The sequence below is a fragment of the Lycorma delicatula genome, chromosome 10, assembly GCF_047948215.1.
Source record: "Lycorma delicatula isolate Av1 chromosome 10, ASM4794821v1, whole genome shotgun sequence".
In the NCBI taxonomy this organism is placed as follows: Eukaryota; Metazoa; Arthropoda; class Insecta; order Hemiptera; family Fulgoridae; genus Lycorma; species Lycorma delicatula.
In genome coordinates, this window is record NC_134464.1 from 41807628 (window position 1) to 41827545 (window position 19918).

Genomic DNA, 19918 nt, shown 5'->3' on the forward strand with positions numbered 1-19918 from the left:
AATTTAATTTCATGACACATTGAAATAACAGAAATGAAATGAAAGTATGCTACAACTATGGCTCTTTCCTCAACTGCAATACAAACACAGAACTTTATTTGGCAACAAGATGGTGTGCCTCCTCACTGGCATAATGCTGTATGTGATTAATTGAATGAAATTTTCCCCAATTGCTGGATTGGTCACCAGGGACCAGATAATAAGGCTCGTTTGATGTGGTCTCCACGTTCGCCTGATCTAACCCCTGTATGATTTTTTCTTTGGATATTTATAGAGGATCATGTGTATGTGCCACTGTTACCAGCTGACCTACCCGACTTGAGACACAGGATTGTTGCAGCTGTTGCATAAATTACTCCAAACTCGCTGATTAAAGTATGGGATGAACTCTCCTATCGGGTCGATATGTGCCTGTGATGAATGGTGCTCACATTGAGCACTTTGCTCACTAGGAAAAACTGGTTTGAGTTGCTCTTTCATTTCATGTATAATTTATCAAGTAAACCTTAATAAATATTACATAACTTTAAAATCCTGATATTCATTTTGAAATGCGCAGTATTTTTATGTTAGTCTTCAAAACAATTATTCAGATTCAAGCCTGGTAACCATTACAAACCAAACACTGGCATATACTGTTTTTTTGGGACTTTTTACCTGCACATATACTGCATTTTTCTGGGACACCCTCTTTTGTCTTCTTTATGTAGAAAACCTTGGGACATATTGGAGAACAGCAGTACTTTTTCATTGGAAGGAACAGTTGGACGATGATGTACAGGATTAGTAATATAATTAAAGAATTACAGCATTTTTTTAGGAATAATTTTGATTTGTTTTTAAAAACAAAAAGTAGCTGTTTATCAAAATCAGGTGGCATATAAGAATATTCATTTTTTTACCATTTAAGAGTTTTTCTTTCAATAGGCTGTCATCTGCTCTAGATGATCAATGCCTCCCATAAACTAATTATGTTTTACCACAGCCTCTGGTTTAAGGGTTTTCCCCCCTCATTTATTACCAATATTGATAATTTCATTCCCAAATTAAAATAACATCCCTTTACATTTCCACTTCAACACAAAGCCTCATCTGAAAATAAGGCTTCTGCTTCACATTTATTTAATTTTTCAGTACCTACACTGGACTGGTTTCCTTTTCAGTTTGATTTAAAAATATTTATTTAGTACATTTTCCTCTAAAAGCTCATGGATCAGACAAACACTTTTGTGATAGTTGTCCATAAAGCGCGAGTTCCCATCATGCAGTGCCCCCCCCCCCCCCATGAGCTTATATACTACATTTTCTTTGTGGCCAGGGCCACCATTTTCTTTATCAGAAGCTCCGGTGGTATCTATGGCACACCTTAAGACCAAACCAGAAGGTTCTGTAAGCATATATGTTTTTACCAATGTCTCTTAGCTTTAATATAAATATGGAAAAGTAATCTCCCTCTCCAAAGTACCGCAACACATAAATTTTGTGCAGGGTTAATTGTTTTATTTATTGTTTTATGGAAAAGGTCTAATAATGGTCATACTTTGTATAGTCTGTCAGTTGGTATTGGTTCCTAGAGTAGATGTTTCAGCAAAATTTAATTACTGCAATTTTGCAATAAACTTGTCACAGCTCATTCAGTTCCTGAAAAGTGACATATTATATAAAATGTCAGTACTCCAGGAAACAGAAAGATGTGGCATTAGAACTGTTCCCACCCATATGAAGGAGCATTCCTATAAATAAATTCCTCAGTTGTTAGGCATTTCCATTTTTTTATTCTGGTGTATGATGATGCTAAATATTTCACAATAAAACCCTTGTTTTTTTGTATCTGACATTATTAGATAAATTATTTCATTTCTAAAAAGCAAGTCTAAAAATTGTCTAAGGTTACTTCTAACCAGTAAAATTTCAAACCCAAGCATGTTAGTAGAATTGAGATCAGTCATCATTGATTCTGAAATTTTTTCGCCCACCATCCACATTTATAATCAAAAATTTTCTAGTGCCACCAAAATTTTAAACTTGGTATCTGTTAATAATTGCATCTTAAAAACAGCAATTTCATAGTTGAAACTTACATTTTAAATAAGAGCAGTGAAAACAGATATTTAATCATATTTATTAGTATTTTTATTAAAATTGCTTTCAAAAATATTAGTTGTATCTATACAAAATTTTCAATTGAAAAATTTTTTGTATGTAGTAGGTATTATTAATTTTAGTTTGAAGTATCAGGAAAACATAATTTTTGCCTTTTTTAAAATGTCATTGCCTTTGTTGACCGCCTGAACACACTCCCAATCTTCTGTGAGTCCCATGAATGCCTCCAGCGCTCACAAGGGAGCATTATCACCCACTTTGAGAATGAATGTTAAACTAATTTTTTTTTAATTAGGTACAAAGTCTTGAACGTTAATTTGTAACATTGTAAACCAGTTTCTATACTTCCTGTTGTTTTTCTTTCTGTGCTGTATTTACATATTTGAATATTTACAACTTTTATTCTATAATTTTTCAACTTTTAAATTCCATAAGACTTTTGAACAGTATAAGACTTCAGGGAAAACTTTTTTTAGTGAATATAATTTTATAAATAACACTTCATGATGTTTTTATCATAAATTACTATCATAGAGTTATGTAAACCAGCTGAAGTAAATGGAACATGAATGGGTAAGTTCGCGGGTGGTTCTGTTACTTTGGCTTAAGTTAATACACATTAACTTAGGCCAAAGTAACGGCAAATGACTATGTAAAGGTAATCATTATTTTAAAAAAAATACTTTTCAATGTTTATTCATTGTAATGAAATGTTTTTAAATTAAATTATTTTCATGAAGACACTTTTTTAGATAAATGTACTATATTGTTTTAAGAAGCTACTTTTGTTGATTTTGAAAAAAGTTTTATAGCTTTAAAAAAGTTAGTCTTAGTGAGAAAAATTGTTGATTTTCTGATCAAGTTATTTTAATTTGGCTTCTTAAGCCGGATGAAATTATAAAGTGAATCTGCCTGAGATCTTTTATTTTGATGTTTCTGATAAATTTTGTAATTACAGTCATTCAGTTAGGGAAGTTCAATGTATAAATGTGTGAATCCAATTGTCAATGCAAAAAGATATGAACTAATAACTAAAATAATGTACAGAATCAATAGTCAAGAGTGTTATAACAGATTTATTCAGTTTTGTTTTGATAAGCTAAACTACATTTAAAACGTTATAACATATCCTGTTTTTGTTTGTGATTAGACCTTCAAAGGCTCACCCATGCATAGTCCAGTTCTTTATTTTCCAAATTGTTTCATTTTTCCCTAAACCTTTCTCTCCTTTCTTTGGTCCAGTCACCGTGTTTCATTTTCTGTTTCTTTGGAAATGTAGATTCCAAACACAAATTTTCTGAAAGAATTTATCAAAAATTATTTCTTTGGAAATATTTAATAATTTGAGATCTTCAGATGAGAACTTCAATCGACCATCATTGAGAAATTGCTTCCCTTTTTTAGAAAAAGTTACATATTTGTTTTATTAATTTAGTTTCATCCATTTCATTCAAGTGATCATAAAATTTGAGTTTTTTCTACCATGACTTTTCTTCTAATTCTATGACTTTTCAAAATTTGGTTATTTTATAAATATTTGAGTTTTCGCAGTAGAGTTTCCTTAAAGTAATTTTTTTGGCAATTACTAGATTTTTCCTAAGAAGTTCTGTATGCCATCCGTACTAGGTAAAACAATGGTTTTATAGTGTTTATGTGTTTTTTAATAAGAATTTTTTATTTCATGTTTCTTTAAGATGAAAGCCACTTTTCATTTTTTGTGTTCTGCAGTTAATATCTTTTTTTTTCTAAACATTCACAGTAATGACTTTACCTAAGTATTTCAACTTTTTGACTCTTTTGATTGATTCTTCTGAAATTTTAATGGTTTGCATCTATCTACTTTTATTATTCAAACCCATTATATTAAATTTATAGCTTGATTTATTTTGTTTGCACGTTTTTCTGATTCTTGAAATTTCATTCTCCTATCTAAACTTTACAATGTCATCAGCTAATATTAAAATGTAAACATTTAGATGCTTACTTTTGCATTTTTTTGTTTACAAGTATTTGTATTTTCATATTCTATTCTTCAATTAATTTTTCCAGAGCAAAATTGAACGATGTGAGAGACCATCACCTTGTCTTACTGTCATTTTTATTTGAATGGGTTTGAAAATTCAACCTTAAATTTTAACTTTTGAGTACGTTTATTTTATAATGCTTTAGAGTTGACAAATTATTTCAATATTTTAACTAGAGCTTCTATTGAATCATATGCCTTTAATAATTTTAGAAATATAAATATTAATTCCCGATCTCTAATTTTTTGGTATGATTATTATAATCATCGTATATTTTTTTTTTTTTGCAAAAATAAGTTTTAAATTTTTACATTATTTATTCTCAAACTATCTATGGTGGAAATATGTGAATCTTTTAAAACTCAGCTCTATCAAACCAGCTGATAATTTAAATTTAACATTTTCAATTTTTATCTTCAGTAAATAACTGTTTTTTTATTGGCTTTTAAAATTAACTCGGGTACTACTTTTTATCTAAAGGAAAATATCAGATTTTTAGATTTTCCTCATTTTTTACAACCAGACATAAAGTATGAATCACTTCTGAAAACAGCAGCAATTCTCAAAAATACTTCCTTTTTTTTTAAAGCAAAAATATTCCATGTAAGTATATTCCAACTAGTAGTATTTCAATTACAATAAATAGACTTAAATTGAGAATTATTTAGACTAATTTAAGTGAAACCTATGAAAAATCTATACTATAATTTTCCTTTTGAAAAACTCATATTTTATTTTTGGTTAATTGAAACCCAACCGCTAAAGAACATCGGTATCCACGATCTAGTATTCAAATCCAAATAAAAATAACTGACTTTACTAGGACTTGACCGCTGGAACTCTCGAATTTCAAATCGACTGATTTGGGAAGATGCGTTCACCACCAAACAACAAAATAATTATCTCATTATACTTTCATTAGTTTTATTCATACTGTACAATCTACAGTAATAGAAGCGTTATATTATGAACTTTGTAGGCTAAACAAAGTAAATTGTTATCCTGGGCGAGACATAAAATAAAAATACAAATATCAGAATTGATAATTATTAATTTAATATAATCATCAAACAAAATATTAATATTTAATCAATTACGATCATAATACATTACATTACTGAAAAACAGTTAAAAGGAATAACATAAACAGTAGTAAATATCATAAAATATTAAAATGGAAATAATAACTATAAAAATTGAAACTAAATGTAAACCAGCCTAAATGTACTTACGGTAGATTTAATCAAAACAAGGAGTTAAATTAAGAGCCGGTTGCAAAGGACATAATGGACAATAATATTGGGATTCTTTTTTGATTACACGTTTTTTTGCATGCACACTCAAAATTCATCGGTTTCAATTTGCTGTGAAATATGAATTGGGGTCTTGCCAATGCCTCTATATAACTGCTAGTTCCAGCCTTATTTTCTATCTGTTAATACAGATTAATTTTTAATAAGAAGTCAGTAATGATGTTCTTACACTTAAATTTCACCTCATCTATCGCACAGCTGATAAATTAATAAAATAAAAAAAACTAACACAATTGACTGTAGAATAATGCTGTAAGAGTTCATTGAACATTAAAAACAAGAATTGTAGCGGTTATAATATTTGTAATCCATTGTGCACTGAATAAGTATAAAAGACTGATTAACCGGTCAAGCAGACAAATGTAACTTTTACTAAGAAACATACCCGAGTCCAGATTAAATATGGGGAGGGAGAAATTATACATACTTGTATATTACAACAATTGTAACTTCAATAAAGAAATGTAAATTTGATCTGCTGGTAATGGAATCCAGGAAGGACGATTATTCCATTAATAACAATGTCGGTGATAGAAGGGATAAAGGTTTAATTTGCAAAATAATAATTTCCTCTAAATATACAGTTATTAGTAGTTTGGCTAAAAACTATGATTAAATTTTTTTTGTTGAAACTATTTCAGAATTTCGAATGAAATCTCAGAGTCCTTTCAAATAGGTTCCTTAGTGAAAAAATATTGCTCTACATACTTCGTATATCTTTTCATAAATTTTATAGACAGTGTGATAAAATTGTATCGAAAAAATTTATTTACTGGTGAAAAGTATAGTTTACAAATCTCAAAGCTAACCTACTTGTAAAAAATCTTAACTGCAACCTTATGGTAAAAAATAGGTGAAGATAAATCTAAATAAAAAACTATATCCTTACTTCCATTTAACCTAAGGCATCTAAGATGTAACAGATGTAATTAGTCCTGATATATTAGATGGAATGGAAAGAGAGATAAATAAAAGAACTCAAAGCTAGCCTACTTGTCAAAAATCTGAAATTTAAACTTACCGGCAAAAATAAAGGTGAAAATAAACCTAAATAAAAAACGTTATCCTTGCTTCAGTAGAACCTAAGATATTGAGAATGAAACAGATCTAATCGGTCCTGATATTAGACAGAATGAAAAGAGAGATAAATAAAAGGATAATGTCAGAAACAAGTTATAATGAAACAAGTTTTCTGAATAAGAGAATTCTTAATAGAATCTTAATACAGTGTTAACAGTAATTACCGCATTCAAAAATTGAAAGAATCATAACGACTAAAATGACTCGAACATCTTTTGTAAGTGATTAAGCAAAGATATTTCAACCGATAACATGATTGATTAGTAATCCTATCTATTTTATTTGTAAAAATTATATTAAAATTAATGTCAACTTGAAATACAGGCTGAGTTAGTGTATCCTTTTTTCTCAGCTGTTGTAAGCCGTAGTAAGAATGAAAAAATTTCATTCTTACTAATCTCTGTTAAAAATGACAGACTAATAAAGCTCAGGCGACCAATAAGATTTTAAAGTAACATTTGATGTTGATGACTGAATAAGGTGTTGCATTGAAGTAGGTGAATCTAAATTATCATTTCTGTACTTTATTTTTCAAAACATAAAATTTTTTTTTTAATTCAGTAATTTTATACGTTAACTAATAAAATTCATTGAAGAAATGCCTTTTTGTTTTATTTTTGTAGTGGATAGTCACATCTTCATATTCATAATTAAATATACATAACCTTGAAAATAAATGATTTTATTTATGGAAAGCAATCAAATTTAATGAAGGAACAAACATTCATTTTTTTCTGTAATGTTCTTTCTTATTCCTGTTTAGGTATTACTTCAGAGGATGATACGTGTGAGTTTAAGTGAAGTGTAATCTTGTACAGTCTCAGTTCGACCATTCCTGAGATGTGTGGTTAATTGAAACCCAACCACCAAAGAACACCGGTATCCACGATCTAGTATTCAAATCCGTGTAAAAATAACTGATTACTACGACTTGACCGCTGGATCTCTCGACTTTTAAATCAACTTATTTGGGAAGATGTGTTCACCACTAGACCAACCTGTTGAGTTTTCTGTAATGTTAGTTTAATTTGAAATTATGTAGTATTACATATGAAGTTGTAATTTACCGATTGCATGCATCACTGTGTTTATCTCAGAATAAGAAAAAAGTTAAATTTTTAAGAAATATATATATATATATACATCATAAAAAAGAGGTACTTTTGAGGTGATCACATTTATTATGAATACAAACATAACCTCACAAATTGGTGAGTTTAAAAGAGTGAAATTCTTGGTTCATATTCCTAGTTGGTATTTTTTTTAAATGCTATAAATCTTTTATACGAAAATGAATACGATGTTAAGAATAAAGATTCAACAGTTTTTTCTAAAGTATAAGTGACAGAAGCTAAACCAGCTTTTATCTTCAAATAACACTAATGTTACATTTTAAGGAAATAATATTGACTGAAGTGAAGCAATAATATTCTATGATTTAACATAAATAATGCATGACGTTAGGCGGTCTAATTCAAAAACATGAATTTGCATCCATATTTATACATGTAGTTTCTTTTAATTTAAGTAATATTTTTACGAGTACAATATTTTTGTACGGTAGGTATTTGAATTTAAATAAAGTAAAATTTTTAGAATTTTGTTCACAAATTTAAATATAAAAGAAATCAGTAAATCCTTAATACGTTAATCTGTAACTTAGGATTCTTTTATTGCACAAATCTTTTTTGCATAAATTTTTTTCCCAGGCCCTCAGGAACTGAGGGAAAATAAATGGAGACTTATATTTCAGGAAACAAGTAAATGGAGAGAGATTCTGACTGACCCGTAGTTAAAAATAAAGGAAAAACTTGACAATCTTTAATACATTGTATGTAGAATACCGAATCGTTATTCTAATACTGGAAGAAACAATATTCTAGTATCGAGTTGGGATTCTAAGTACAAATTTTAAAATGTGAGATCTGCTCCCTGCTAATTAGCTATGTGAATGTAGAGCTATTAAGACTTGGCTTGTCTTTTGGTCTCTACTAAACTAGAGGAATCCTACACGTGAAAATTATTCTTTTATAGAATGGCAAAAAAAGTGATTACATTTTTCTGGGACCCAAATTATTGTATTACTATTATTTTAAGGTCGATATACAAGAAATTAAAACACGGACTTTGCACATAAAAATTAAAGATTCAGTTGCTACTGATGGAATTCCTTTCTCAATACTTAAGTCATAAACAACAAATTTAATCGATAAATCTTTCATTAGTAGAAGATTTATCAGTAACCGCAAAATCTCTTATTATTTTGTAAAAGAAACTAACAGTATTTAATTTACAATATTAAAGATTAATTTTCTGGAAAAAAGGACCGGTAATAGATTCACAAATTCTTGAATTACATGTATCGATAATAATCAGCGTGGTTGAAATTCTATTGAGTTTCAACTGTTGAAAACTACTGAAATAACAATTTCCCAGCTGAATCTTTTTTAAATAACAGAAAAAAATGCGTAGCCGTGTTTTTTTTTATTTTGAACCATTTTCTCTTTCTTTGCCACAATTTCACACAACCATTATTCTTTGGTCTGTGACATGTAACGATGAATCTGTGTTTCATGTTGTGTAATAGAACGTTGAAGAAACTGAGTGGAATTATATTTAAATAAATTTATAATAGCCTTGAGAAGTTTATGGTCAGTTGTTAACAAATGCAGCTCCCATAGAGCAGAAAGTTTTTCACACCTAAAATGGTTATAGATGTAGTTGACACATCTATTGAATTGAAATGTTTGCGATGTCAACTTGCTCATGTGCATAATTGTAGCGGACACAGTCATGAGTCGATGATCATTTAATACAACATTGGGAAATTTTTAATGATTTTTTCAGTGTTAGCAGGTTTTGGATGTGCTGAGCTTTTAAAAAAAAAAAAAAAATTTTTAATTTTTAAAAAATTTAAAAATTAAATTTTAATTTTTAATTGAAATTTAAAAAAAATTTAATTAAAATTTTAATTTTAAAATTAATTAAAATTAATTTAAAATTTAAATTGAAATTTAAATTTCACTTTTAAAAAAAAAATTTTTTAATTGAAAAAAAATGAAAACGAAGAATTCTTTAAAGTGAATTTAAAACTTTTTTTTATGTCTGTTAGAATTACCATTTTTAACACAAGTACTTAGTAACAGTTCAAACTTAATAAATTTTATCCATATTCCAAAAAAATATCAAACTTGTTTGTTTTATTCTTGTGCTATACAACGGTGAAAATAAACGTATACATCTTTTCTTTCTTTCTTTCTTTCTTTTTCCTGTTTAGTCTCCGGTAACTACCGTTTAGATAATTCTTCAGAGGATGAATGAGGATGATATGTATGAGTGTAAATGAAGTGTAGTCTTGTGCATTCTCAGTTCGACCATTCCTGAGATGTGTGGTTAATTGAAACCCAACCACCAAAGAACACCGGTATCCACGATTTAGTATTCTAAATGTATACATCTGATCCTTCATAGCATAACATATAAAGAATCATACTTAAATAGTAATTTGGTCATACTTGCACCACATCTGTGTTGGGTGAGAACTTTTTGACCAGCCTAGGTAAAAGATATATATATTATATTTTAAAATGTATTTAGAGGTATATATTTATGTACATGCAGGTTAGTGCTCTTACTGATTAAAACCTCTCTCCCATTCTTACAACTAGATTTTTTTTTTTTTTTTTTTTTTTTTGCTAAGGTGGAGGGGAAAGCTCTACCAGCCACCGCTTGCCCGTATAAGACGGCAGCGTCTTTCCCGTACAAGCAGTATGTATAGACTTAGTTTCATTCATGAGGATTTCAAAAATTTAAAGATCTTCAGCTTCTTTTGGATGTACTCGGCTCCTGATGATTCAGCACCTCCATACACAGTTTGTAAGCAAGCTCCTCGCTTCACTTAGTCCTATTGTAGTCTGAAGAGACTAGTACAAGTCTAAGGATTCACATCTTATTTCACTCATTACATATATTAATACAATAAACTTACATAAAGATTTACAAGTTATTAATGTTATACGCATAAATGATATTTACAATTACAATATAATATTTATAATCACAAAAATGCAAGACTTAATTTATTAAAAGAATCAGCATCACTTTTTGACAAAGGGGTACAAATATTTAGTAAAAAAATAGTAAATTAACGTTGTTAAATATTACAATAAATGATTATTGAAAAACAAGCAGTAAAAAGAATAAGATACCTATCTAATCTGTACTAATTTGATGGAAATGAAATAAATATCAATGTGTTTTTTTTTTGTTTTTATTCAATAATAAATTTCAAACACAGAAATAATTTGATAGGTCTATTGAATGGTTTCTGTGAATAATGAAACGATGCTGTTTTGTGCTGTGGTCCTCTACTAAAAATAAGTAATGATATAGTTAATTTTCATAATTGTAAGTTTTTGAACCTGTTTTACATTAATTATTTACAGTTGTAATGTATGTAAATGATCAAAGAACATTCCAAGATGATAATAATAATCTAAACTGTGATTGTGGATAAAAAAGAATTAAAATGTATGTGTATAAAAAAGAGATTATGAATTTGTGTGAATATATAATGTAAGTATAGTATTTTAATTTAATCTATCTTCTTTATTAGGTTTTTATAAGCTCCAGAATAATATTGTTTTTTTTAATACATTTATACAATCTATAAAGAACCTCATATGCCTTTATCAGGCATGATGGGTAAAATTACATTTACTTGTGTAATATAAATGTTGTTAAAATGATACTGCAAATTAATAATCATGGTCTGCAATTCAATGGATATAACAGAGGTAGCCAAACGTCTGAATCTATGTAGTTGTAAATTCCATTAAATAAAATAAATTATTACATGAATTTTATGCAAATCTATCATTTATTCCATTGAATGAATTATTCAATTATTATTATTACTATTTTTTACTGTGAAGAAAATTCAGTTGATAAATTTAACTTACTTTTGCCCTGTCAATAAAGCACATTTTATACATTTTTTCAGTAGCATTGGTCTATATAAGTTATTTGTAAATCTATGCCTATTGTGTATCACCTTACACTATAAGTAGTTAAATGAAAGAAAAAATTTATTGGCTGAGTTATCTGAAAAATCCAAACTGAACAAATTATTATATTACAAAAATAAAAATCTCTTAATCCAACTTTAGATAATGAAGTAAATTTCATATTGTGTGTATTTAAAATAAAATAAACATGCTAAACAGATGACAATTGAATGGAGGAGAGTTTTAAACAATAGTGAAACTCCATACGCAACAGGCTCAGAATTTAAGAACACACAGGAGGTTTCATAAATCCTACAGAGTTGGCAGCCAATATGTAAAGTGAACATATTGTAGTAAACATCAAAAAGAACTACAGATTTTTACAAGATGCAGGTTTTTTAAGGTATAAATAACTATTACTAATTATATTTAATTTTTTCATTTGTAGATGGCTTGGTTAAAAGAAGAAGGATTTGGAGGTATCATGGTTTGGTCTGTAGTTGTGGAAGACTTCAGAGGGTCTTGTGGAACAGGAAAATTCCCATTAATGAATGCAATGGGACAAGAATTAGATGGTTACACAGTAAAATCGGAATATGATGGTCCTTAGGAAACTTCTAATCCTGTTGGTGGTGGTGGTTATACAACTAAAGATCGTAAGTTCTTTACCAAAAATAAAATAATAAATTATACTGTATACATTCTGTATAACAATAACCAATTTTTAAATCGCTAGTTTAATTTACTTACTTAATGTAAGAATTATCTTATTGTTCCAAGCTGAATGAAATTAACTAACTGTGGAGTAGAATAGAAATATTATGTGATAGATTTTTTTCGTGAATTTTGAGTATCCAAATAACCTTTACTTTTTGCAACCCGGTTAAATAATTATTAAAGAAACCATATTCTCCTCAGTCTGTATGTTTAGAATTGACACATTTTTAATAACCATCTCATTATCTAATATATAAAAATAATATCTCTATAATCATTATGTAGAGTTATTAATGTCTGTTTATAAATACCAACAGAATTTTTTCCACTAAATTTCTGCTCATACATCTGTAGTTAAATAAATGATTCTTTACTGAGGATGTCCATTAGATGCCATAACTTAATATCTGTTAGTTTGCCAGAGTGGCTGTCACAAAATTTAAATTCGAATAAGGCTTGGCATTTTTTATTCACTATAAAATTCAGTTATCACTAAGAGACTGTAAGCGAGTATAAAACTGCTGTTGCTTAGAAGATGAATATATAATCTCATTGGTTGTAAGTGACCTTACATGAAATACAAATCATTCATGAAAATTAGTATTGTACAAACATCTCCAAGAATGAGCATGCAACACCAGGCATACTAGGAAAAGAAAGAAATGTTTTTCCATTGTATTTTTCACTTTGTCAAAAATATTGTTATAAATCATAATGGGATTTTGATATGTAACCGACTTCAGCTGTTGAGGAAGTGTGAGGAATATAAAAAATATAAGTGATGTTTTTCATTGTCCATTAATTACAATAAATTTCCCTCATATTTCATTATTTATATGTGAAAACTTATTCACAGTAATTTTATTGATGTAGTTCAATCTCTCAATAACTTTTAATTTATGTTTGGTAGTTGCAATTGTAAAGCTCCATTTGTTTTATTTCTTATAGACTTTTTTATTCTTAATCTTTTATTACTTTTCCTTCATCTTCTGGAATACAATAAATCTTTTTCATTCCCTTAACATCTCCACTTTTACAAATTATTTGAAATTCTGTGTTATTTTAAATACTGTTACTCTGTTAAAAGAAATCAACATTTATCTAAATATCTAAAGTGTCCATATCCAAGGTACAGACCCAGTTAGAAATCAGATAAAACCCACTAGACACTCCAAGGGAGGAATGGATCCAGGATTAATGAAGAGACTGAATAATTAAAAATCCAGTCCATCTATCTGTAGTGGACCACATAATAAGAAAAACAGCCCCATCAGTAGGAGTATTTCAAGCTTCGCTGTGGACACCAAGTTTCCACTTTCATTTCCTTGAGAAATTATGGTACCTAGGATGGGAACTGCGTATTAGTGATCAGCAACCTCGGCTCAAATATATGCCTCAATTAATCTCTATTCTTTACGTATTAAACAGCTACCTGAAAACAAATTTAACCTTTCTTTATTAAGCAAAACAGTCTTCCATTTCTAAAATTGTATGCCCTGTGGAATTATCTGACTGCATTATACACCATTCACCCAGACCCCCCAATGGAGGTTAAGTGGTGGTAATCCTTTACTTGAGTGAGTAGATAATATTCCTGATATTAATTGATTTGCGATGCTACTACCTCAGATTCAAGTAGCTACTAAAAGTAGAACTTTTAATGGATTTGAATCCCCTACATGTTACTGTTTTTTTAGTTTTTTCATAAGGATAAATAATACAGAAATTTCTCATGAATTGTCAGACTGAAATTGAACTGATGTAAGTGCCTAATTGTAATTGTGCTTGTATCCATAACGTAATGTAATTTTTAAGTAAATTGTATTTGAGATTTATAATAAGATGGATATTTTAAGACTTTACATACAAAACAATAGAAAAGTAAACAAAATAAAATATCAAACACATCAAAATGATGTGTTTGATATTTTATTTTATTTAATTTTCATTTCTTTTGTTATACTTTTTTTTTTTAATTATCTATTATTGCTTTAATTTTGTGTTAAGAACATTAAATATATTGTTCAAAAGATAATTGAATTAGTTTTAAAAAATAAAATTATAATTAAATAATAATTAAAATTATTAAACACGAATTATCATTAATCAAAAGATATTGTTAATTATTATTATTGTCATCAACAAAATGTATAAACTTGAGAAATCTATAAAAATGCTGTAGATCTTTATCAGTATTTATTTAAAACAAATGAAAGTGAATTTTCTATTATTTGTGATAAAAAGGTACAGTAAATTTGAAATTTAAGATAAAAATTACTTTCTATATTAGCTTTTTATATTCTTTACTAGCAGTAATGAATTACAGTTCTTTGAGCCATACCCAAACACTAATTGTATTTAAGTGTGATTATTTACTCGTTTTCTTTTAATTTCAATTGTAGATATTATCTTAAAATTAACTGGATGCAACTCAATCTTCTCTATAAATCTTCCAAATGTAGATATACCAAAATAACATGACAGACATTCTGCTCATGACGGCATTCTACGTACCTATATAAAACACAAAAATATTCATCCTTCCAAACCAATTATTGAGATTTTCAAGACCTGTCACCTTCATCAACAAATACTGCAAGGCCACACAGAGGGCACATACCTTTTAGATACTTGCCGAGAGATGGATGGAGCAATTGCAGTTCACAAACCTATCAAAGTATATCAATTTCCTTCAACTTTTCTATTCCCTGTTCTATAGTTGTTTAGCAACTATTATATCGTCTACGAGCCTGCTTCTTTCTCTTCATATACTTACAGAGAAAGCAAATTTCAGATCAGTTGAGTTATATTCTGACAGATATGTAGTGCATCATGAAATACTGAATAACAGGACCTAAAAAATTAAATTAGAAACTAGCATTAGAATTTGGATATGAAACTTATAAATATAAAAAAGCCTATCAATCCTGATTGATACACTATTAATATTTAGTACGTAACTACAATTTACAATAATATCTATTTGTATAAATATTTTTTTTTTGTTTCAACAATCAAAATTTTTTTAAAAATACCTAGTATTTCACGATGGGCTTATTAGGGATTTTCCTGTGCCTTCTTCATTTAAATGAATATACTTTTGCATTTGTCTAAAAAAATACTGGTGATGTTCAGTACTACAAATTACATATTCACTCTGTTCACTGTAGGGACTGGCCATTGTGTATAGTGAACATCATCATTATCAGAGAAAGTTAGTCTGACAGGTGTCTTCTTTATCTCAGTTGTTGCTGTATGTGCATCATAATCATAAAAAAGAATGGAAAAGATAGTGTATACCAGGAAAAATATTATATAATTTCCTTATTTTCCCTCATTTTTTAAGCTGCAAAACCAGCAAAATCTCGAAAAATTTGAATATTTTTGTTCAGAAAACTAAGAGTCTAATGAATATATTTTTTCCACAGCAAATGCAGTGTCGTGTGAAGAGGAAGACTATTAAATATCATACCACCCAGATAAAGCAGATTGCACTTTGTACTATATGTGTGAAGGTGAAAGAAAACATCATATGCTATTCCCATAAAATCTTTTGTTCAATCTGAAAATGTCTGTGATTGGCCAGAAAACGTAGAAGGCTGCATGCATTTTACTCAAGCAACACGAACTGTTAAAGAGGAGATAAAATAATTATTATAATAACATTAAGTTTTGCTATTTTTTTTACAATGAGTTCATTTTCTACTTAACTTTACACTGGTATAATTGTTTATTCGGTCTACCGTTTTTTAATTTTATTTAAGATTGGCCATTATTTTATACTGTACATAATAATTATTATCTTTAATTTAAAAATACTCTTAATACTTCTGTTTTAATTATGCAATTTTTTTTTAATAATGTTTATTTTATATCAAGTGATGTTATTTGGTTTAAAAAGTTATTATGATTACTTTACTGCTTTTTTTACTGTAATTACTTATTTCTTTTTATATTAACAAATAATTGTTTCTTTATTTTTTGTTTATAAAATAATTTGTTGATTTAAAAGTGTTGATTCCTTTATTGTAATTCTTTCCCGTGTTTGTTTTTATTTGCTTTTCTGTGGCTGTCCAAACCTAATTTAAAAATTATTTTAATGTTTTTCCTTTTTTTTTCTAGATATCTGGTTCTGGTTTAATAATGACAATTTGTTGCTAATTACTTTACTTGTATTTATATTAAAATTTTTATTTTAATTAGAAAGTTTTTCTGTAAATTGACAATTGATATTTTTAGTAGGAGATCATCTGCAAAGATTCATTGCCAACATACTTAACATTCTTGTATCACTTTGGTATATTTAATAAATCTTTTAAATAAATTGCTGGTCATTTTTTTATTAATTTCTTTTACATATAACATTTTTATGATCATAAACTTTAAATGTGATTTATATCTTCACAATTTATTCTGATAGATTTGTATAATTATTTTGTATGTTAGTATAATTTTAATAATTATGGTGTCATACAGATTTTTTTTGTTGAAACTATTAATATTCCATTTCAAATAAAAAAAGTATATATATATATATATATATATATATATATATATATATATATATATATATATATATATATATATATATAATGGTGTATATGTAATGGTGTTTTTATATTGACATGGTTTTAACCGGTTACAATTACTTTAACATCTTTTGGTAATATTGTACAGTTATACTTGGATAATTTTTTTTAAGTTATTATAATAAGCAGGCTGTAATGACAACGGTGAATATGATAAAAGTTTCTTATAATTTTCTATTGTAATGTACAAACTTACTTATTTATATAATATATATATATATAATTGTTATGTTTATTTTAACTACAGATTGATATTGTTGCAGTTGCTGGGCCTGCACCATTGATATGATGCAGGCCCCTTGGGGTGGTTGGATAGATTGATAAAACAGAACTAATTGATATGTATTAATTTTTATTGAATTGTGTTACAAAATTAAATGCATTATGACAAAAGCTGTTTGTTGTGGGGATTGAAATGTAATATTTTGGTTAAAAATATTGGTTAATAACAAAATGATTGTTTTATTTTATATTTTTGTATGGCATTTGTACATAAATAATAAAAAAAATTGTATTAAATAAATATCATTGTACAAAATATTATTGTGAATGTAAAATATTACTATAATATTAAAATTATTTATAGGTTTTCAACAAAAAATAGGCATCCTATTTTGATGTTTCGGTTTTTGTGTATCTGTCTTTGCACTCAAATCATCCATCTCACAAAAGATTTTCTTTATTTTGTTCAAAACCAATTTAAATAGGATCGGTGATAGTTCATCACCTCGTCTCAACCCTTTTTTTGACTAGGGAAGGTTTGCCTATTTTTCCTGTAATTTTAAATATAGAGAATGTGTTTGTAAGAGTGAGTTTAATGAGGTTAAAATTTTTCTGGTCAACCCATATTCTCTCAAAATTTGAAAAAAGTCTATCTGTCCACAAAATCATACGCTTTCTGAAATTTTGTAAAAGATATAAGATAGGTTTGTTTCTGGATATGTAATATTTTAGAATCGATCAGACTTTGTAATTCTTCTGAATATGATCGTCTTTTTTTAAATCCTTCTTCACACCCTTCTATATGTGATCTATTTGGGGTTCTAATCTATTCAATAACATTTTCACAGTATTTTTTATAAGTCACTGGCAACAATGAAATATTTCTATAGTTGTTGACATCCGTCTTGGAGGTATAAATAATAATTAATATAGCTTATTTATTTTTATTTATAATGAAATACTTATACAAATTGAAATCACAGGTATAAGTTACTATTTATTCTATAATTTTATGTAATTTTAATTCATAATAATATCAGTTTTAAAATGATTAACATATAATATCTGTACAAAAAAAAATTATTTAAAAAATAAATGTTAAAATTTTCATAGCTTTTGTTTAATTAAATATTGTGATTCTATCTTTCCTGAATAATAAATTAAAATATAAAAAATTTCGTACTTCTGATTATTTTAATATGAATTATACCAATTTTATGTTTATTATTAAATTTTAAAATAATATTAATAAAATCTTTTCTGGAGGATATTATTTTTTTTTTTGGTTATATGCCCTTGTCACACTCTTTAAAGTAGGGATTAAATCACTATCAGGTTTGTCATATTAAGGGTGGAAAAGGGCCCTTACATTTTATTTAAAAACACCAAACTAAACAAGACAGAAAATTTAGACACAAACACTGAAAATACTTGGTGGAAAGGACTCCGATATTAAAATTTAAAAAGTAAATAAAACATAAATATAAGTGAAAAACAACGGCTTCACAATACCAACATTCCCTTTTTTCTCCCTTAATTTTATTTAAGCACCCCCCAGGGCAACCGAAACTGCCATTAAGCAGCACATCAATTGACCCAGGATCCATGGCAGTTGACTACCCCTCTGTAAATTGTCCTGTAGGACTTAACCCATCGGGTTCCCCCTGCGTCAGCAGAAATGAAAATAAAAAAATTATTAAAAATTTTAATTAATTTAACTTATTTCTGATACTGTTTAAAGATATTCGTAGAATTTCTGTTGTGAAATTAATTTTATTTTGTACTTGGGAGTGGAGTGATGTTAAGACATTCTGAAGAATTGCCAGTTGTGGTAAAATTGGAAGAACATATAAATTTAAATAATAATATATATAAATCAGCAAAAACGAACTTAGGCGGAAAAAAGAGAACCTGTAGAAAACTGTGGATATCAGAGGGTATATTGCATCTGATGGATGAACGTAGAAAATATAAGAATGCTAGCGATGAAGAAAGTAAAAGGAACTTTCGATAATTAATAAATACTATAAATTTGATGTGTAAACTAGCGAAAGAAGAGCGGGTTAAAGAAAAGTGTTCAGAAGTAGAAAGAGAAATGATCATTGGTAAAATAGACTGAGCATACAGGAAAGTTAGGGAAAATTTTGTGGTACATAAATTAAAATCTAATAACGTGTTAAACATGGTACACCGACTTATAATATGAAAGGAAAGGTCGATAGGTGGCTGGAATATACTGAATAGTTATACGGAGGAAATTAATTAGAAAGCGGTATTACAGAGGAAGTCCAAGAGGATGAAAGGGGAAAAACAATACTCATTAAAAGATTTGAATGGCAGAAAGACTCCTGGAATAGACGGAATACCTGAAGAATTACTGCACAGTTCAGACCTAGAAAAGACATTCGACAATGTACACTGGAATAAAATTCAGCATTTAAAAAAATTGGCGTTCAAGTATAGAGATAGAAGAACAATTGCCAACATTTACAGGAACAAAACACCATTAGTAATAATTGAAGCTGATGCTTACAGATACAAATACTTAATTTTATTATTAAATTTAAGAACTACATAGAGCATAAACTATTGTAATTGATGTATAGTTGTTATGTTTTTACCATTTTGTAGTGCTGAAATTTACGTTGCTGTAACGGAATCGAAGAAACCCATAATTAATAAAATTAATGCAAATAATTTTTAGATTTGATTATAATTGTCTTCCTCCAAAAGTAATTTTCTGCGTTTTTTTTAATATTTAGATTCAGTAAAGCGTATAAATTCTCTAATGCGAATATACTTTTAATATATTTTTGAGGTAGGGAAATCTCACACAAACCAGCTCCATAGTAGACTGAATTTTT

At 27.9% G+C, this 19918-nt stretch overlaps 1 protein-coding gene across 4 annotated transcripts in view; it reads left to right on the top strand.

The window, feature by feature from the left end:
- Nucleotides 1-16311, top strand: part of LOC142331569 (uncharacterized) — a 31564-nt gene extending 15253 nt beyond the window's left edge. For 2 of the 4 annotated variants that reach the window (XR_012758044.1, XR_012758046.1), the window contains exons 6-8: nucleotides 7284-7537; nucleotides 10221-10396; nucleotides 11975-12109. Coding sequence is in view for 1 of the 4 variants with exons in the window: in XM_075377566.1 (XP_075233681.1) it covers nucleotides 11975-12136 (162 nt within the window). In the remaining 3 variants the exon portion in view is untranslated. Of the gene's footprint in view, nucleotides 1-7283; nucleotides 7538-10220; nucleotides 10397-11974; nucleotides 12183-15671 lie in introns of those variants that run through there. The other 2 variants (XR_012758045.1, XM_075377566.1) reach the window with 2 other exon arrangements.
- Nucleotides 16312-19918: the final 3607 nt, after the last annotated feature.